Raw genomic sequence first — 22,215 nt, 5'->3', positions numbered from 1 at the left:
GAGTTGGATCGAGCTCTCAAAGATAGTGGAATCAAGGGTTATGGAGATCAGGCAGGAACAGGATACTGATTAGGAATGATCAGCCATGATTATATTGAATGGCGGTGCAGACTCGAAGGGCAGAATGGCCTACTCCTGCACCTATTGTCTATTGTCTATTGTCTTGGGCATCTGGGAAATTTAAATTAAATTCATTGAATATATCTGCAATTACAAAGCTATGATTGATCATGGGGGTGATGGAACTGCTCAATTGTTGTAAAAGCCTGACGGATTCACTAATGTCCATTAAGTGAAGGAAATCTGCCATCCTTACATGGTCTGACCTACATGTGACTCCAGACCCTCGGTTTCACTGTAAAAGGACATTGCAAAAGGTTTAGTTTTATTCAGCATGGTGGCTCAGTGCCACTCTCCAGGCGAGATGAGTGATGGGCATGAACTACCAGCATTACCAGTCATGCCTACATCCCGTGGATAAATGAAGATTACGTCTACCTGCTGTTCTTTTCCAGACAAACCAGAGAGCAGGAGACACCTCCAGATTTCTTCTATTTTTCCGATTACGAGCGACACAACTCTGAGATTGCTGCCTTCCACCTGGACAGGTAAGTGCTCTGGTGAAAGAGAGGATTGTTTTACATCGCTCCTTTGTTCTCGCCATGACGTAACGGTCCTCGCTTCTCTCCCCCTCGAAGAATTCTGGACTTCCGCCGTGTGCCCCCTGTTGCCGGGCGACTGGTTAACATGACCAGAGAAATCCGAGATGTGACCCGGGACAAGAAGCTCTGGAGGACATTCTTCATCTCCCCAGGTATGGAAGCTGATTTAACGGGGCGCTCACTCCCATTTCACACCTTCATGTTGCACTGTTCACACTGAAGCTCCTTCTAATGGGGGGGTCTAGGGATTGGTGTGAATAGGCTGGCTATCAGCAGGAGGGGAGGAGGAAAGGTTCATGGCTCAGAACCCCAGCCAAGATTACAGCATTTAATGCAAACTGACCCTCCCTGTGTTTTACTCAACTTGATTCAGTCTCCCCAGAAACTTCTTTTCTCTAAGGAGAACAATGCCAGCCTGTCTTGTCTCAGGACTATCTGAAAACCCACGTTGCCAGTATCAAAAGTGACCACTGTGCTTCAACATGTAGCGTTTTCACCTCTGAGTCAGAAAGTCTCAATCAACACAAACGTAACATTCAGATCATAGAACATAGAACAATAGAGCGCTGAACAGGTCCTTCAGCCGTCGACTTGCACTGACCTGTGAACTAATCTAAGCCCATCCCCCTACACTATCCCATCATCACCCATATGTTTATCCAAAGACTGTTTAAATCTCCCTAATGTGGTTGAGTTAACTGCATTTGTAGGTAGGGCATTCCACGCCCTTACCGCTCTCTGCGTAAAGAACCTGCCTCTGACATCTGTCTTAAATCTATCACCCCTCAATTTGTAGCTATGCCCCCTCGTACAAGCTGACGTCATCATCCTAAGAAAAAGATTTTCACTGTCCACCCTATCTAATCCTCTGATCATTTTGTATGTCTCTATCAAATCCCCTCTGTCCAATGAGAACAGATCGAAGTCTCTCAGCCTTTCTTCATAAGATCTTCATTCCAGACCAGGCAACATCCTGGCAAATTTCCTCTGTGCCTTTTCCAATGCTTCCACATACTTTCTGTAATGTGGCGACCAGAACTGTACACAATATTCCAAGTGCGGCCGCACTAGTGTTTTGTATAGTTGCAGCATAACTCTGCCTCAGTTATACTAGGGGAGTGATGCATCATCAGAGCTTCAAATGAGGGTTAAATGACCGCCCTGTCCTGTGAATTCCCATTATCATTATTTCCAAAGAGAGTTGTGGAGGGGAATGTCTGGTCAATATTGATCTCTCATTCTTACAGTCTAAATCCAAATCATGAACCAAATACCTCCTTTGCCCCTGATTCAGCTGAAAATAACACCAAGGCCAGTGGAGAATCGCTCTATCAGTGAACACAGATCAAAGAATTGCGACTCTGCGTTGCAGGACTAACAGCAGGAAGAACTCTTTCCAGGGTAAATGTCCCCATTAGGAGTGTAACCTTCACCCTTTCAGAGGGGTCAGATGCTAGCCTGGTATGGAAGTGTTGCTAGATAGTGGGGACACGTAGAGTGTGAGGTCAGGTCCCCCAAGATTCAGGACTGAGCCACATTGTGGGGTAAAGGTAATGGGAGCTTTACTCCATAACTCACTGTGTCGAGCCTCACAAACAGGCAGTGAGTGCCCAGTGAGTTTGTGCCCACTGCAAGTTAGATCTTTCTTTATAAACGTCTACTGCTCTTCAGGTTTGCTTGGAATATTTAATATTCTTGTTCATCAAATTGTGAAAGAATATTCACAGGGTCTGCTGAGGTAAGGAAAACATTTACTTTATTTAAGAAACATCTAAGGGTGGTTTAAATTTTCCACTAAGGTGCAAGGGGGAAGCAAAATCATGTGATGTTACATACCGTGGGTGGCACGGTGGCACAGTGGTTAGCACTGCTGCCTCACAGCGCCGGAGACCCGGGTTCAATTCCCGACTCAGGCGACTGACTGTGTGGAGTTTGCACGTTCTCCCCGTGTCTGCGTGGGTTTCCTCCGGGTGCTCCGGTTTCCTCCCACAATCCAAAGATGTGCAGGTCAGGTGAATTGGCCATGCTAAATTGTCCGTAGTGTTAGGTAACGGGTAAATGTAGGGGTATGGGTGGGTTTCGCTTCGGTGGGTCGGTGTGGACTTGTTGGGCCAAAGGGCCTGTTTCCACACTGTAAGTAATCTAATAATCTAATTTAATCTTGTCATGATGTAAACTGTCACCTTAGTGTTTCACACAGTCAGACTTAAACCTTTCTCATGGAGTTTGAGTCCTTTGTTCAGGCAGTGGTGCTGATGGATACACTGGACTGTATTGTAGTTCAGAGTGCTTGCTTTAAGATAATAATGAGTCACCAACTGCTATACAGTCTCCTTGTGGCCATTCTGGCCAGTCTTTGACTTCACTTTCACTGGAGATTCTTTCCAAATAATTGCAGCTGTGATGCTCCCACTTGCCCGTGATACCCTTGAATCTGACAACTTAAAGGGAGTTTGTATCAATTTACCCACAGGCTGGTGTGGCTCTGGAACATACTGCCTGTACATCAACGCATTTTTAAAAAAATCTTGCCAATTCACTTGAAATGTCACAGCCTATAGACCAAGAGCTGAAAATTGAGAATAAGTTGGATAGCTCTCTTTTGTCCCGAATGGACAAGAGGAGTTGAATAATCAGGAGGGGCATAGTTAAGGTGAGTGACAAGAGTCTTTTCCCTAGGATAGGGGGGGAGTTCAAAACTAAGGGGTATATTTTGAAGGTGAGAGGAGAAAGATTTAAAAGACACTTTAGGGGCAACTTGTTCACACAGAGGGTGGTCCATATGTGAATGAAATGCCAGACAAAGTAGGAGATGCAGGTACAGTTACAACATTTAAAAGACATTTGGACAGGTACGTGAATAGAAAAGGTTTAGAAGGATATGGGCCAAACACAGGAAAGTGGGACTGGTTTAGTTTGGGAAACCTTATCAGCATGGACGAGTTGTTTCCGCGCTGTATGACACTATGATTCTAGATGTTTCTATGTTCTACGACTTGTAAATGTTGATGGTGTTTGTACATCTCTTTGTCATCCACCAGCCAACAATGTGTGCTTCTACGGAGAGTGTTCCTACTACTGTTCAACTGAGCACGCTCTATGTGGGAAGCCTGACCAGATTGAAGGCTCACTGGCTGCTTTCCTACCTGATCTGGCACTGGCTAAAAGGAAAACCTGGAGGAATCCATGGCGACGGTCTTACCACAAACGCAAGAGAGCAGAGTAAGTTCAAGTAAGGCTGGTTCGAGTATTGCTGAGAAAAGACACATTTCATTGAAGCTTTTCTTCTCACACCGCTCAGGACAATTCACAAGAATACCAATTCACAGCAGAGCGATGAGAGCTTGAGATAAGAGTGCTGATTTGATGCAAGTGGACTCTGTGGTGGAGATGCTGTCATGAGAAATACACCCAGTAATGCTGATTGACAGTTAACTTCCAGCCTTTGTTTAAATCAGAAAAGATTTACAATGATGTTGCCAGGGTTGGAGGATTTGAGCTAAAGGGCGAGGCCAGACAGGCTGGGGCTGTTTTCCCTGGAGCGTCGGCTGGTACAATTGGAACATTTAAGAGGCATTCGGATGGGTATATGAATAGGAAGGGTTTGGAGGGATATGGGCCGGGTGCTGGCAGGTGGGACTAGATTGGGTTGGGATATCTGGTCAGCATGGACGGGTTGGACCGAAGGATCTGTTTCCATGCTGTACATTTCTATGACTCTATGACTAAATGTTCAACTGGGCAGGTTGACCCTGAGTTTTGCAGAGCAATGCCCTGATCATTCAGAGTCAACCTGCCTGGTCCTTGCAGGATGAAAAATCGTCTCCAAGTTATGTATTTTTTCCACAACACTCAAGCTCTGCATTAACAAATGGCTGTGAGGACAACTTTTCAAAGGGATGAAGTGTTTTTTAAAGGTGGGGTAGAGTTGTATTGAGGCAGTTTGTCCAAGGAATAACTTTTCTTTAAGGTCCATGATAAGAATGATTTGGTAAAGGCACAGTGGTCATTTAAAGAACCATAGAAACCGTCCAGTAGCTTCACCCACCAACGTGTTTGTTGAAGAAACGGTGCTTTTTTGAAGACTGCATTGACAAATTCCTCACTGTCTTACATCAACCTATTCAGTGTCAGTAAAAGATCAGGAATATGAGATTAGCATTGCTGCATATTGATTTTTGAATGACCGTATTAACTGTGATTCTGTCAAGGTACTGAGTGAACACCAAGTACAGTCAGTTCTGCTATAATGCAGTGGTTCCGTTCTCATGCAATCCTGTGTTATAAGATAGCAGCACCATTTAAACTAGTGGGGCCGGAATCACATAATAACTAGTATTTGCTTTAGAAAGAGTGTCCCCAGTTCATTACTCATGTTATAGCAAATTCGCATTAACGAAACGCGTGTTATAGCAGAACGACCTGTGGACAGTGCAATGCAAGTACCTGCCAGGAGGCCACATATATCACATGACTCCCCTCTTACCATAAGTCTCTCATGTGAAACCTTTTCAACCAACATGCACTGCACTACATGTACCCTGCAGTTATTACTTCAAAGGAATTTTGCATAACTGACTAACCAAAACCTGTTCTTTCGAAATCCACGCTTCGGTTGATTTAGATTATGCCAAATACTTAAAGGTTTCATCTGGCATTTTGACAGAGGAGTAAAAGCTGACCCATAAGGTCAAATCGATGCCATTCACCGAAATCCTTCATGTTCCCTTCCTGGAGTAACATTTCCTTCTGAAACTATCCACTAAAAACACCTTTAAGGTGATTAAACCATCCCAAGGTGCTTCACAGGATCATTTATTAACCAAGGTTTTGATACCATTCCCCTTTTTCAGGACGGATAATCAAAACTTCAAGCGAAGTGGGTAGATTTTAAGGGGTGAATCAAAGGAAGAAAACAAGCAGCAGTGAGACTAATTGTTGAATCCTCTGACACAATCCACAAAAGATGGAGTTAAAGTTGAAATCTAGAAGCTTCAACACTGACTGTTATGTTGCAGACTGTTGTATGTGTTTAAATAGATTGCAGTGTCACCCAACTGAAAAGCTGCTATTAAGTGCTGGGATGAATGGAGACATTATCACCAGCTGACTGCCTCAGTTCAGGACAGTTTAGCAGAGAAGTGACAAGGTGCTGAGATCTCACTCGCTGCAGAATGTCAGCACACTCTTTTACAAATGCTTTCTGTTCACTTTCAACAGGTGGGAGGTTGATCCTGACTATTGCGAGGAAGTTAAGCAGACTGCCCCTTACAACAGTGGCACGCGGCTTCTCGATCTCATCGACATGACTATTTTTGACTTCCTTATGGGTAACTAAGTTTGCTTTTTTTCTGAAATTAGGGAGAAAAAAATACTTGCGCGGGGAGGCAATGGTGTGGCGGTGTTATCACTGGACTGACAATCTAGAAACCCAGGAAATCTTCTGGGGATCTGGGTTAGAATCCCACCACAGCAGATAGTGGAATTTTAATTCAGGACAAATCTGGAATTAAGGGTCTAATGATAACAATTGATCCATTGCTGATTGTCAGAAAACCCATCTGGGTCAATAATGTCCTTTAGGGAAGGAAACTGCATTGTTATGTGGTCTGGCCTACATGTGACTCTAGATCCATAGTAATATGGTTGACTCTTAACAGCCCTCTGGGCTATGATGGATGGGCAATAATTGCTGGGCTAGGCAACAATGCCCCATGAATGAATTTTTAAAAATTATATAGCACCTTACATGATATCCCTAAGATATTTATAGCAACTGAAATACTTTTGAAGTGTAGTTGCTGTTGCGATGTGGACAGTGAGGCAGCTAGTTGGCGCACAGCCATGTGATTATGCCCAGATCTGTCGCTGTGATGTTGATTGACGAATAAATAATGACCCAGGGCATCGGAGAGAACGGCTGGGTTCTAACTGCAAGGGCCAGTCTCACTGCAAATGCAGCTGCACTGTATCTGATGTCACTGGTAATGATGCCCCAGGTAGCTTTCTGCATTGAAAGAAAAGGTAATAAATCAAAATGGATTTTAATAAGCGCAGCGCCAATAAAATGTGCTCATTTTTAAATGTTTCGCAGATGTGCAGTCTCCTCTCATCATATCCTGCCAGCCTAATAGCATCGTTAAGGATTGCGGTTTTCAGAGAATATTGAACCCAAGGCACCAGTCAAACTTCCTGAGCATACGATTTGCTAGCTGCTCCACTGCCAAGCCTCAGATTGCCTCGCTCAGCATTTCACTCACTGTCCCACACGCTGCCTCACGGTCTGTCCAGTTCCTGACCCTCGCAGCCTCTGTTCTGTTCGCTGACCTGAACCCTCTGTGTTTACTGCTCCATATAAAGCAGACGGAGGCAGAGGGGTTCAGGATGGTGTGGTGAGTGAAACAGTTAGCATGTTGAGAAAATAGATGGCAAGCATAGAGACATCACCCACACCTAAAAGTGCACTGGGTGCCACCATCCTTCTGGGAGTACAACAACGGTATCATCGTCATTGTTCCAGTACATTCCAGGAGGTACACTGCAGGAGAACTCACCTGCTCCTTAAAATAATGCAATGGAATCTTTAACAACTGCCCAGATAGGGCAGCCATCACCTCAGACAATGCAGCCCTCCACCAGTACTGTACTGAGACTGTTAGCTTTGACGTGATGAGTTCAAGACCTGGAGTAAGTCTTGAAGCCACAACCCTATGACTCAGAGCTGAGCATGTGGCACACTGAGAAATGGCTGAAAGGTTTGAGAGACTTTTGTGTTCTGCTGGTAAATTGGTAAAGACGCTGAACAGGAAGAATAGAAATATAGTTTTCAATCTGTGCTAAAACAATTAATGGCACATAGAACACAGGAGTAGGAAGACAGAAAATTAATCTCCAGGATATCTCTTAGACAAAAGCTTGTGGAAAAAGTCAGGACAGCTCTGAAGCAAATTATGTGGCTTTTGTCATCTCACCCCTCAAGCCTGTTCACTTGATTCCATGGCCATTAATCCATTTGTAATGAACATTAACCATTCTCAGTTCCAATCTCTTTAATTGACCCCTATCCGCAGTAGCTTTCTGTATGTGATTGGCAACATTCCAAAAGGACCCTGGAATTTTCAGGAATTGAAAATTAATCTCCAGGATATCTCTTAGAGTGAGTAAAAAGCCTGTGGAAAAAGTCAAGACAGTTCTGAAGCAAATTATGTGGCTTTTGTTTTATTTTCACCTTATCAGTTGTAAAAGCTACTCATGTTGAGAGAAATGGCCTGTTTTACAATCAAGAGGCATCCAAACAGATAATTGAGTCCGCTTTCCAATCAGAAGGCAAGAGAAGGTGGGCTTCCATAAGAATGGATACATTAGGGAACAAATCAAAAGTGGTTAGGGGCAGTGAACTTGGCAGCAGATGGTCATTTAATGAAACCTCCAGTCGTTAGCCCACCACAAATTGGTCACTCCAGCTATTGGCCAAGAGGCTGCCTTGGTCATCCCTCATGACAAGGGCAGATCAGACTGAGTGTCCACTCCTGGCCCAGCGATGAGGTGGGTGAGGTCAGGATGTAAAATGTCTGCAGAACGACTCCCTCCATTTTTCATGCACTGTCAGAGCTGCCTCAGGAGGTTTGCTGGGTACAGGGCTGTTGAATCCAGCCAGAAGCAGATGGGCCCAGGGCTGTTTCCGTGGTGTTAGCCATGTGATGTACTTCGGTCTGACTGCTTTCTCGTTCCTTCCTCTTCTAGGAAATATGGATCGGCACCATTATGAAACATTTGAAAAGTTTGGAAATGATTCATTTATTATTCATCTGGATAATGGACGAGGGTAAGGATCGACAGAAGATACTGCCTTCTGCTCTAATGAATATGTGTGTGTGCGTGTGTGTTTGAGCACGCTGGATATGTATTGTGCATTTACATGTGAACACAAATGTCTAGGTGTGTGTATGTGAGCATGGGTGCATGGCCACACAAACCAGTACATGTTTGAGTGTGAATATATGTTTGCGCAATAGCTGTATGTCTCTCACTCGAGAGTTGGCAAGACTGTTATCAGAATTCTGTTTTTACAGTTTATCTCCAAATGTCTGAGAAAAAAAACCAGAAACAAGGCCACCTACCTGGTGAATACAATGACCCTGTACCAAACAGAAAGGTGCCTTGGTCGATTGACACTTCATTGCTCAAGGAAAGAAATTCACAGGATTTATAAGAAAAAGTTATAAATATTTCTGTGCTAAAGCTGGACAGGGTTTGACAGTCACTTGATTGATCCTCTACAACACCAGTGAAAGCAGCAATGTCTTCTGTCATATATGTGTAGGTCAAATGTGATACCCAGGCCTGAATTTCGATGCAGTCATTGGGAAAATTAGTCCCAGAAGATCTATTGTTCTTTCTGAGTTCTGCCCTGAGGCCAGAGCAACACCATCGTAAACCAAACCTTGAGGGGCTGCCGAATTAGGCTTTAGAGTCAAGGAGAAGGGACCACATCTCAAACTACTCTTGCCCCTTCAGGGAAAGGTCCCTGCATCACATACTCCATCATTTTGTTTTAAATCCATTCACGGGATATGAGCATCAATGGCTGAACCAGCATCTATTGCCCATCTCTAATTGCCCTTGAGAAGGTGGTGGTGAGCTGTCTTCTTGAATCATTGCCCCATCCTAAGGGTGTAGGAATAACGATGGTGCTGTTAGAACTGGAGTTCTAGGACTTTTACCCAATGACAGGCAAGGAACAGAGATATAGTTCTTTGTCAGGGTAGTGTATAGCTTAGAGGGGAAATTGGTGTTCCCATGTATCTGCTGTTCCTTATCCTTCTAGGTAGCAGAGGTCATTGGTTTGGTAGGTGCTGTGAAAGGAGCCTTGCTGGGTGACTGCAGTGCGTCATGTAGATGGTACACGGTCTGTTTCAGGAGTGAAGGTAGTGACTGTTGAAGGTACTGGATAAAGTGTCAGTTCAACTGTCCACTTTGCCCTGGGTGATGTCAAATTTTATTGTGTTGTTGAAACTGCAACCATCAAGGCAAATTGAGATTATTCCACCACCTTCCTCACTTGTGTCATGTGGACAATTATTGGGGAAGCAGGAGATAAATTACTTAGCACAAAATGCCTAGTTCTGACCCACTCTTGTAGTCCCAGTACTTACACTCTAACCCAGTTCAGAGGACTGTCAATGGTAAACCCCCAGTTTAATAATAGTGGAAGATTCAGTCATGATAATGTCATTGAACATCAAGGGACAATGATTAGGTTCTCTGCTATTGGAGATTATCATTGCCTGGCATTTGTGTGTGGCATGCATGTTATTTGCCACTTAGTAGACCAAGCATCAGGATTTGATGAGTCACAATGACTTTAGAAATTTGATGAAGGAAAGGTCAATACAGTAGAAACCAAAACTGCACATTCCAAGTTATAAATAGCTGCCAAAGTGGTTTGCTCACTGAATAGTTCAGCGGTGATGTCAAACCGTTACACTGTTCTGATTTATCTGTCCTGATCTCACAATGTCCTATCCGTTTCCCCAAGTCAGCAGCTGATAGTTCATCAATGCTTGGATAAGCAGCACCAGAAAACTAGAGCCTTCATTGATGACTTAGAGACCCAAGGCCACAGCTAATGGTCTCATCAACAGAAGGGAGATGGGCATAGAGCTGGCATCTCCAGCTTGTCAATCCTGTATCATGCCACAGCAACAGATTTACCCTATGCCAGAGCCTTTAGACAGCCAGAGAGTACAAAAGTTACGAAGTTACATTCAATCTTGTATGGACCTCTACTTAGCTCTTAGCTGGGTCACTGAACCCAGTTCTGGGCACCAACTTTGTGAGAAGATTGTCAGGGCCTTGGCAAGGATACAGAGGAGATTCATAAGGACCCGCAATGATATGGCTTCCCTTGAACCCTCAGGCCATCTCAAAGCCCTTCACAGCCAGTAAAGTGGAGTGACTGTTGTACTCTAGGAAATATAGCAGCCAATATGTGCACGAAAAGATTCCACAAACAGCAATGTAATCATGAGCCAATGATCTGTTTGACAACATAGAGTCATAGAGATGTATAGCATGGAAACAGACCCTTCGGTCCAACCCGTCCATGCCGACCAGATATCCCAACCCAATCTAGTCCCACCTGCCAGCACCCTGCCCATTTCCCTCCAAACCCTTCTTATTCATATATCCATCCAAATGCTTCTTAAATGTTGCAATTGTACCAGCCTCCACCACATCCTCTGGCAGCTCATTCCATACACGTACCACCCTCTCATGAAATAAAAGAGCAGGAATTGACCAGAGTTTCCTTCAAGACTGCATCCACCTCTGATAAGAAAACCAAGGCCCTGTCTTGTGGGCTCTTGAACAGAGTGAGTTGGTTATGGTGGCCTGGCTCAGAATGGTCAGGTCAACACCAGACACTCAACTGATGTTAAGAAAGGGATAAAAAGAGGCCAGGATACCAGGGAGAACCACCTGCTCTTCTCAGAAGCTGTGCAGTGGGGATGTTTACATCGTCTCACAAGACCCAACAGAGCCTAGGCTAAACAATTTGACTGAACAACACTGTACAGGCTGGGTCAGTCTAGATCTGGGATCAATCCTTTGGTGTGGGCCGTTGCCCACTGAACCAAACCTGGCATCTCGACTTACCAGACTGGCACAGGGATGACGGACTGCAATAGTGTGGAAAGACTAGAGGAGTTCTTCTTAGAGCAGAGAATGAAAAGGGAAGATTTCATACAGGCGTTCAAAGATTATGAGAGATTTTGGTAAAGTAGATAAGGAGAAACCATTTCCATAGCAGAGAGGAAAGAGAGAGAGAGCTATCACATCTATACTTTCCATATTCTTATTCATCTGCTCACAGATCCAAAGCTTTTAAGTCAACCTGAATCAGATTAACCTCCCTGTCTGAAATATAATTGCCATATTTAGTTTACCTGCTTGAAGCCTTCAAGATTCAATGAAGGGGACTGCCAAAACAGATCAATTGCACATTCTTTATTGAGCACAGGTTCAAATTCAAGGGTCCGAGGTTAAAAATGAGGAAGTCAAGTGCAACATTTTTAGACAAAGGGGAACGGTTTATGGAACACATAATGAAGGAAAGTCAGAAGAATGAGTTCTGAGAAATAGTGAAGAAATCACAAGCTATGCTTCAGAAGACACAGAGGGAACAACACTGTGGGTGGACCTATGTCACAAGGACTGCAGCAGTTCACTACCACCTTCACAATTTGGGATCTTGCTAACAGCACCTACGTTCCATGGACACATCTTCAAACCTTCAAAGGGTACTGGGTGTAAAATCAGTCTATGCATCCAGAGTGAACACTGTGCTCATAGGCAGCCCACATACTGGTTAAGTGAGTTGTGGGTGTTGTTGCTTGTCTCAACCTGGAAGGCTGTTGCATAAACTGTGAGGAATGTTAACAGTGTTATGTGAATGCGCAGAGTGTTAATGCTGTGCCATGTGAATTCTGTAGATGCTGTGATGTGTGAAAGTGTGTGGAGTGTTAGCACCTTGTGTTGTGTGAACCAAGAGGAATGTTAACATTAAACCTGTCTGAACACAGGAGCTTTAGCACTGTGCTTTTAGTGTTAAAATATTATTATCGTGTCTAATGGGTTTCTCTGATAGAAAGAGGAATTTATAGATTATTTGTAATCCATTTTACTGCATAATGCAAACTTTATAGTCTCAGGCGACCGCAGAATTCTTTCAAACTCTTGCACGATAATTCTCAACTTGCATAGAACAATGTAGATGACAAGTTTGTAGGTATTACAATTTACTTTTATTCAGACCTGTCCCAACAGCAGCACTTGTCAGAACTTCTGCAAAAATACGTAAAACCTGAGAAACAAGAACAGGGGAAGATCATTTTTGGAAAATATCACAGCTGATCATGTTTCATTGAGATCATCTCTCATTGTTTAAACTCCAGGGAATATAGGGCTAGTCCACTTAATCAGTCCTCATAAGGCAATCCTCTTATCCCAGGAATCAGTTTAATATACAAAGTAATCTTTGTTGCATTCTCTCTGTGACAGGTATATCCTTCTTTAGTTAAGGAACTGCACACACAGTTCTCCAGCTGTGGTCTTACCAAGGCCCTATCGAATCACAATAAGACATCCGGATTCTTGTATTCCAACCCTTAGTGGCTAACATATCACTTGCTACCCTAATTCATCACTGTACCTGTGCATTAACTGTCTGTTATTTCTGTATAAAATGCCTCTGTGTGGCAACATTTCTCAGTCTCTCCACTAAGTGAAAGATATTCTGCTCTTCAGTTTTCCCTACAAAACTTCACATTTTGTCCACATTAGGCAGGATGTTTTTACAACCCTTGTTCAAATTTAAACCTCAACAACTTTAGATAGAAGTAAACAGTTAACAAGAAACAAAAACTCCAATTCATCAAGTTTGAACTCAATGCAGTTCAAATTTCCATGTTTCAACAATTTTGTGATGTGTTGTTCAATCTCACTTCCCACTAATTCACCTTTTCTTTCACTGTCATTATTTTCAAATTCTGCATCATTAACCAATTAAACTTAAAAATATTTTATGAATTTTGTTGATATACGCCATTTGTAGCTAGTACGTACATAGAATAGAATTAAATTTATTAATGTTTCAAGTTACACAAGGACTTCTTGAACACACAATTCTGTTTAACATATTTTGAACACACACACACACGTAACCTGTTTAAATCCTTTTATAACCTCCTTTCACTGCACTGCTTATTTTCCCACCTAGCTCTGCCATCATCCACAAACCTGAATGAATAAAATCACTCCCCTCCTCTTAATATTTTCTAACCAACCTGATCAAAGATGCTTTCTAACAAACTTCTGGAGTGGGTAGGATATAGAAGAACATAGAACATAGAAGAATACAGCGCAGTACAGGCCCTTTGGCCCTCGATGTTGCGCCGATCCACGCCCACCTAACCTACACTAGCCCACTATCCTCCATATGCCTATCCAATGTCCACTTAAATGCCCATAAAGAGGGAGAGTCCACCACTGCTACTGGCAGGGCATTCCATGAACTCACGACTCGCTGAGTAAAGAACTTACCCCTAACATCTGTCCTATACCTACCACCCCTTAATTTAAAGCTATGCCCCCTCGTAATAGCTGACTTCATGAACTGAGGCCTCGTGGTTCAGAGATATGGACACTACCACTGTGCCACAAGCATCTTCAAAACATGGAAGGTTTCATCCCTGATGGTGTCAAACCACCAACTTTTCTGTTAACAGCCAAATGCACTGACCAGTAGTGCCAGAGACTCTGCTATTTGTTTTTTCATATCCAGAAGTGCTCTTACTCACAACTAAATATCTTTTTCTTTCCCATCACCAAATCACATTTTTTCCCCATCAATTAACCACCCCCCAAGTAAATTACTCAATTTTCCAATTGAATAATTTATGTGCAAAGCCCATTAAGGGTAAGCACTAAAACATTTACATATTGTAAACAGTGGAGCCCAAGTACACATCCTCACAGTACCTATTAGTTAAAGCTAGACAGTCTGAAAATGAACCATTTAGTCCAATTTTCTGTTTCTGTAAACTTTATTACTCATGAGCTTTACTTTTGTGTCTCTACCTTCTGTGTTGCAAAAGATTTTCAAAAATCAAAACGCACTACTTCCGCTTATCCCCTTTATCTACCACTGCACATATATCAATTTGTCTTCCTTAAATTTATGTTGTCTCTGCCCTGGTGCTCTCTCTAAGCCATGCAGTAGCTGGGAGGTTCTGTGTACACCTGTCAACACATTGTCTCCCAGTTCCAGTAGTGACTGCTGTGTTCAAACCTCAGAGGTCTACATAGCAGCCAGAATATTTACAGGAAGCAGAAGTCTGCCCAGTGATATCCCTAGTGAACTGTTGACGTGTCCCAAATTAAAATCCCGTATTTTTCCCAACTGGTAATATCCAGCTGCTTAAAACTCTGCTTAAAAGGTGTTTTACCAGACAACTTTCCTGAATCTCAGGAAGAGTGCTTGGAAATCCATCCACACTTTCTAATGTTGCGAATCCCTCCCACAGGTTTGGGAAACATTCACATGATGAGCTATCCATCCTGGTGCCACTGAGTCAGTGCTGCAGGTAAGTGCAGAAAGTGAGAGATCTGCCCTGCTGACTTTACTGTGTCCAACCTGCCTGCCTCCTCTATCCACAATTCAGAGTCTCTCATTCTGAATTAATAAATGGGCTGAGCTTTCAGTTTGTTTTGATAATGTAAAACTGAACTTATGAATCACGACAGCTTTGAACATTCTTCATGTCGAGAGGAATTATATTCTGCTTGTAGCTATTTTTTGATCAATCTACTTAGACATCTCAGGAGCAAGCAGAACTTGAACCTTGAGCCTGGAATAATACCATTACAGTATTTCACACATACGTTGACGACAACCATCATTTCTTGACCTTCCACTGTTGCTAAATTATCAGATTGCTTATCTAAAATCACAACCACCTGATGAAGGAGCAGCGCATCGAAAGCTGGTGCTTCTAATTAAACCAGTTGGACTATAACCTGGTGTTGTGTGATTTTTAACTTTGTACATCCTAGTCCAACACCGTTATCTCCAAATCATATCTAAAATCCAGTATTGAATAAATAGTGATTTCCTCAATTTAAATATTCAGTTTCCCCTTTAACTCCACTCTCTAACTACAGACTCCAATGCCCTCACTGATAACAGTCTGAAATTCAGCTAATCCCTTCACAAATTTGGTGTCAGAATTGAAACCCTCAGGTGAACTCCCCAGTGTCATATTTGTGCCATCACGAGGATTACCAATTTCACTTGTGTCATATTGTTCGGCTTTTGGCCCTCTGTCATGGCACATCTATTGCTGAACTCCTAACCAGACCTTTGTCAGCTTTCTAGTTGATTGTTCAAGCACACTTCTGAATTGTTTCACACATTTGCTGTTAACCTGAGATTGACCCATCTCTGCTGTTTGTGTCTTCACTTGCAGCAAGACTCCTTCCCCGAAAACCTTTTCGTTCACTGAGCTACAGTAGCTGCCAATCGATCATGTTGTGATTTTAAAATTCTCATCCTTGTATTTCAAAATATTCCAGGCTTTGTCCCTCCCTATTTCTGTAACCTTCTCCAACCCCACAAACCTTTGGGATATCAGCTCTCCTCCAATCCTGGCATCTGGTGCATTCCCAAATGTATTTTGTCCACATTTGCTGACTGTGCCTTCCACTGCCTAAACTCCAAGCTCTGGAACTTCCTTCCTATTCATCTCAGCCTCTTTATCTCACTTAGGGACAATCATTAAAATATATCATTTTGACCTGGCTTTTGGTTATCTGATTAAATACGTCCATGTGTAGCTTGCCATCATACTTTAACGATGCCCTTTGAAAGTACCTTTCAATATGTCAAAAGGTTACATTAATAAAAGGTCATTATTATTTGTGTTGCTGTGTCCAGTTACCTAGATCTCTGGGGCAAACACCACGACATACTTCCAATCACAGCCTTGAGCTGTTCCTGAGATGTGTCAGGGTTAGGGTAGAGGGTCACTGCGTATACGGTAGAGGGTCACATTGGTTCACGGAGGCCATTGTGGGTCATCGAGGTCACTGCTACACAGTGGCCATTACGGTGCAGAGGTCGTTAGACAGAAAGGTCACATACATGACATCATGTCCGCAGTCAAATTCACTCTTAAATCCCTTGAACTCTTCAGACGTCCTGTTGTTCAGCTCCTGTCAGACCCAGGACATCATTTTGAGAGAGATATTAGACACAATGCCAGGTTCCACATGGATGCCAAAGCACTGACCTTCATCTCACCACCATCTCTCTCTCTCTCTGTCCTTCCACTGCCTTTCTGTTGACATACCATTTGACCAATGCCCAGTTCCCGATGAACGACTTCATTCATTTGAAGCAAAGCTGTTGCCTTGACTGCTCAGCACAATCTCTGTTTCCCTTGCCTTTGACTCCAGCCCCCAGCCCCTCAGGCCACAGGCTGAGACCAGTCTGACTTCATCCAAACGAGAGTAGCTGGGATTTACACATGAGAACGCCCCGAGGTGCGTCACAGGAAGAGAATCTGGCTCTCAGCCACAGAAGGAGAAGCTAGGCTGGGTGACCAAAAGCTTGGCCAAAGAGTATGAAAGGGCTTGGAGGCTGACCAGTGGAGAACTGCTTAAAATCGGGAATTTGTGAGAGGCCAGAATTGGAGATTTTGAAAGGTTGCGGGGCTGAAGGAGAAAGGATGGACTTGAAAACAAGGGTGAGATTTTTAAAAATCTACCCACTGCCAGATAATGTAGATCACCATGGGGTGATGGATGAAGGTACACAGCAGGATTTGGGCAGCACAGCTCAAGTCTGGGGGGGATACCGTTGTTGACCCCGTTAATTGTCAAATCTCTGCAGTCAATGGTGTTGCTTCTATCCAACAGAATAAAGGAGTCGACCTACCGCCGGCTACAGCTTCTGGCAAAAGAAGAATACAAGCTGAGTGAGGTAATGGCCGAGTCACTGGAACGGGACAAACTCTCACCCATTCTAATAGAGCCGCACCTGAAGGCCATGGACAGGAGGTTACGAATCATTCTAAGATCAGTCAGCGACTGTGTGGAAAAGGAAGGACGAAGCGCTGTGGTGGAGAATGACATAGACTACAATATCAATTCAGTCGCTACCAATAGGTAGTAGAGGGAGGATGACCTCTTCTCTCACTTTTTTTTAACTCGTGTAAGTGAGAAATGGAAAGTCTTGCAGAGACTGGCTATTTATGTTACTTTTTGAATTCAGTGAATTCAGAACAGAGATGTAATTGTTCCCAAATATGTAAAGTATAGACTCCATCCCAGATTATTATAACTAAAGTTTCTAAGTTAAAGCATTTATTTGTTTTTCTCGATGATATCCAGTTCTGAGGTGTGAATATTGAACAGGTAGTAGTGTGCAATCCCAAAATCGAAGACAATTTTTCAAATAGATATATATATAGAGAGAGAGAGATATATATAAAGAGGAATCATGCTAATGAGTGAAAATACTTGAAAGCTGATTAAACTGATCTGAGCAACCCTGGGCATTGCTCATTCCGAAATGGGGCAGCAAAGCTGTAATCTTGATTCTCCTTGGAATCTTCCGGCACATGTCAAGCAGCCACTGCCAGTTTTGCTTTTTGAATTCTTTACATACAGGTCCAGGCGGGTGAGCTGGTTTCTTGTGGCTGTTAGCTTTTGCATTCGCAATGTTCTCGGAGGGGGGGGGGGGGTGGGCAGGGTTGGGGGGGGGGGCGCGGTGAAGTTTGTGGTAAATGTTTTTGCGATATGGTGAAAGTGCAATAAAGATTATGGCAACAACTTTTCTCTGGTCTGTATCTCGGTGGGGCAGTGGGGAACTGAGGGAGGGGTTGTTCAGTGGCAGTCTTTGAAAGGTCAGATGCGGCCTAACTAAAGGTGCCGCACCCCACAGTGTCCTGACCTACTTCCCACTGGCACACTGCCCCATGGTGGCCAGTTGCCCTCTAACTCTTCACCCGAGGGGCTGCTGAAGGTCAAAAGGACGTTGGCAATTTGAAATGATCAAATCCTACAGCCCAGAAGGAAGCCATTCCGCCCATCGAGCCTCTGCCAGCTCTTCGAAAAGGATATCCAATTAGTTCTGTTTCTTCTTGTTCTGTTCCCACGGCCCAGCGAATATTTGCTTTTCAATGTTTTTTTTCCCAATTTCACATCTGCTACAATTGAATCTCCTGCTGCTATTACTATTTACTATCTTTATTTGTTAAATCTGCCCCCCACCATCCCTTCAGACAGCATGTGCAGGATGATAACAGCTTGGGTAAACTGAAGTCTCCTCATTTACTGAAGTTGGTTTTGATGTCGTTTACTAAAATCTGCATCCTATAGTTACCAACCTGATACCCATGGACACACCTTCTCCCTGTTTGTTCAATGGAAGCCCTTCACAGTTGTGAATGCCTCTAATAAATTTCCCCTTAACCTTCTCTTGATTAGGGAGAGCAATCCCAGCTACTCAAATCTCTGCACATATTTGAAAAGCATCATTTCAGGGAGCATGCTCAGAAACTACCTCTCTAACCCCTTGAGATCTTTCCTGAAAGGATTTACTTTAATAGCCACATGTACTGAGCAAACATCATTTGGTGCTATCCTCAGGGGACACATGCTCACTCGCCAAAAACAGGGCCCCCCCCTTGTGTGAATTGCAGCTTCCCAACTCTAGGGCCAGGGAAACTAAAGAAAACAACAATCTGCCTTCATGTAGCGTCTTTGATACAGTAAAACATCCCCTGTTGCTTGACAAGAAAATGATCAAATGAAAGTTTGCAGGGACCGGTGCACAGTGATATTAGGACACTGGTTAGAGAGGGAGGGAAGGAAGGTTATGTTGAAGATGGAGAGTTGGCGAGCTAGTGATTCTAGGGGAGTGGGTTTCCAGAGTTTAGGGCTGAGGCAGTGTTGGACACATCCACATCAGGGAAACTCAGATATTCAGATTCGGGGAAGTAAAGAGATCCCAGGAAGGCTGGCGGAAATTGCAAAGATAAGACATTACAAGGACATAGAGGGACGGCAGAACAAAGGGAAGGATTTTATAATGGAGGGAGCTGAGATTAATGGAGTCTGCTTTGAAATGGGTCTCAAAGGATCAGATGATCCTTCCTGGGAGAGTAGAATGTTTCAGGGTAAATTTGAACTCTTAAATGATCTGTGCCCCCATCCTGTGTTGACAACATCTACCAGCCTCCTGTTTCCTCCAATCTCCACACTTCATCTTGATGCCATTGGTGGTGCAGCCTACATTGCACTTGTCCCCAGATCCTTGCCAAAACTCTTCAACATCTCAACATCCCTTCCTGTTGTGATAAGGCCATCTAGTCAAGCAAGCTTCCGATCAAAGGTTAGCTATCCCTTCCTCCTTTCTCTGAAACGTTTTGTGATGCATATCTTTGGGGTTGGGAACGTTTGGTTGTGATGCTTCAGTCACTGTGATAGCAAGGCCAAACTGTTGAGTCTTTTCTGTACATCCTTCAACATAAAAGATACTATATAAACCATTTATTGGTCCCATCTTCCCCACAACACTGATCCAGAGAATCTCTCAGTAAAGAATTATAGCAAAGAATGAATTATTAGGGAAGCATTTCATATGCTTTCTCCAGAACAGGGGAATGTTGCTAATATATCCAAACAAGTTACCCCTCTAACAAACATATAAAATCTTCTGTTTCTTCTGAATGGTCCCTTGGCCTCTCAACATTACCCTGTAAAATACAAGCCACTTTTGTCATCATTTGCTGAGATGAGTGAAACTCCAACAATGCTCAAGGAGTTTGACAAAACAATCCACTTGGCACTCCATCTGATACCTTTACCATTCACATCCTCGACAATTGGTGCGTGATACAAGATACACTGCAGTGACTCACCTAGGCTCTTTCAGGATACGACCACACGCACACAGCTAACGATGATAGAATACAGTACATTTCAAAGGGAAGACATACAAGACACAGACAAGATGAACCGAATGACCTGCACTGTATCAGTCTATGATTGCGTTGTATGAAGGCTTGATAAAGGTTTGTGCAGTTAAGGGGAGGCTTGATGCATATATGAGGAGGAAATGAAAAAATTAAAATGGAACAGAGTAGGGAGAGGCACTAAGAGCAATTAGAGAATCATGCGAAGTGTATACACTTGCATTGTACAGTTGGGCAGAATGGCCTGTACCCGCATTGATGTACTTGGGACGACCAACACGTATGTCATGAGCTGACTGGCCTTTCCATTCTCTAACACTCGGATACTGACAGCTTCCACAGACATGAATGGGATTGCAAAACTAAGTGCAGGTGATAGCTTGGCCTTTATAAACCAGCCAACAATAAAAACAATCCAGGATCATTAATACATTCTAAGGTATAGAATCTTCCAACACAGAAGGAGGCCATTCAACCCATCATGCCCAGGCTAGCTAACCCTTTGGAAGAGCTTTTCAATTAGTCGCAGTCTCCTGCTCTCTCCACATCATCCTGCAAAGTTTTCATATCAAGTAATTATCCAATTTGCTTTGTGCCGGGGCATTGCTGCTCACAACAGCTCATTACATAAGAAACTTTCCTCATCTTGCCCTCTGGTTCATTTGCCAATTATCTTTGATGCCAACGGAAGCAGTTTTCCCCTTTACCAGCTCGATCCAAACCCCTCATCAATTTGTATACATCTGAAGCAGTTTAAAGTAATACTGATCCATAGCTTGTAACTAGAGATAGAGACTGAAAAAAAAAACATTCCTTTCACTGGTCAGAGCAAAAACAGCCAGGGGCTGAGGTATGTTTTAGACACACAAATAAACCACAGAGACTTGGGACCCGGCCAGCCAAGAGCGGCTGTCGATATAAAGGGCTTTTTTAAACATTGCAACATCAAGTGAAGAGGGGGAGGTGCTGTTTTCTCAGCTTTCAAGCACATAGACATGCATGCCTGTTCTTACACAAGCACATCCATACAGACACACACAAAAGCTTACACATACAAACCTACACTCTTCCCTCAGGCCCATATTGACATGTAAACACACATACGCAAACATACGCAAACATACAAACACTAAAGGAGACATAAGCAAACACACATAGACACATTCACACAGGAACGGCACATACATAAGAATACAGAAACACACAAGCATATACACACATGGAACTGCACTCACAAATGCACTCATACACACTTCTTTCTATTGTCCGAGTGAAATAAAGCACGAAGACACATGCAAACCTTCTCACTTCAGACAAAACTCTGCCTACTTGCTGAAGAAAATGTCGCTTTTTAACATTTAGCTTTGGACTTCCTGCAAATTATACGTTAGAATAATATCCAGACGAGGATCTAATCAAAGAGCTTGATGTCGCCTGTATAAAGTATAATGAATAACTGGGAGTGAGTTACAGGCTGGAATTTAATTGAGAGCTTCAGATGGTTTATGTAAGGAATAATAGGGTGAATACAGGCAGAAGCTCAGTTGATTTATACAGAGAATAATGGATATAATTAAGAATGATTACCAGGCAATAATCTACTTCAGCAGTTCAACTGATATCAAAAAATAAAACTGCAAAGCTTAAATGGTTTATAACTGTCATCTGAACTCAGTGATGGATTATCATCTTGATTCTCCCTCAGGGTTCTTGCTATTACATATCAAGAAATGCAGATCATAAACTTGTGGCTGCATTACTCAGTTACTTCTGATAATTTTTGAGAGAAAGTGAGGGCTGCAGATGCTGGAGATCAGAGCTGAAAATGTGTTGCTGGAAAAGCGCAGCAGGTCAGGCAGCATCCAAGGAGCAGGAGAATCGACGTTTCGGGCATAAGCCCTTCTTCAGGAATGAGGAAAGTGTGCCCAGCAGGCTAAGATAAAAGGTAGGGAGGAGGGACATGGGTGAGGGGCTTTGGAAGAAGGGCTCATGCCCGAAACGTCGATTCTCCTGCT

The 22,215-nt window shown here is 43.2% G+C and overlaps 1 protein-coding gene across 2 annotated transcripts in view; it reads left to right on the top strand.

Annotated features, from left to right (window-relative positions):
- The window catches only part of LOC122560579 (extracellular serine/threonine protein kinase FAM20C-like), a 95,263-nt gene extending 77,554 nt beyond the window's left edge, over positions 1-17,709 (top strand). The window contains exons 4-10 of one of the 2 annotated variants that reach the window (XM_043711352.1): positions 516-608; positions 699-814; positions 3,704-3,884; positions 5,883-5,992; positions 8,406-8,487; positions 14,747-14,806; positions 17,139-17,709. In XM_043711352.1, the coding sequence (XP_043567287.1) occupies positions 516-608; positions 699-814; positions 3,704-3,884; positions 5,883-5,992; positions 8,406-8,487; positions 14,747-14,806; positions 17,139-17,391 (895 nt within the window). In that variant the 3' untranslated portion in view covers positions 17,392-17,709. The remainder of the gene's footprint in view (positions 1-515; positions 609-698; positions 815-3,703; positions 3,885-5,882; positions 5,993-8,405; positions 8,488-14,746; positions 14,807-17,138) is intronic. The other variant, XM_043711354.1, reaches the window with a different exon arrangement.
- The last annotated feature ends 4,506 nt before the right edge of the window (positions 17,710-22,215 follow it).

This window comes from Chiloscyllium plagiosum, chromosome 21 (genome assembly GCF_004010195.1).
Source record: "Chiloscyllium plagiosum isolate BGI_BamShark_2017 chromosome 21, ASM401019v2, whole genome shotgun sequence".
Classification (NCBI taxonomy): domain Eukaryota; kingdom Metazoa; phylum Chordata; class Chondrichthyes; order Orectolobiformes; family Hemiscylliidae; genus Chiloscyllium; species Chiloscyllium plagiosum.
The sequence above is the reverse complement of the archived record's forward strand: the minus strand, read 5'-3'. Positions and strand labels throughout refer to the sequence as shown.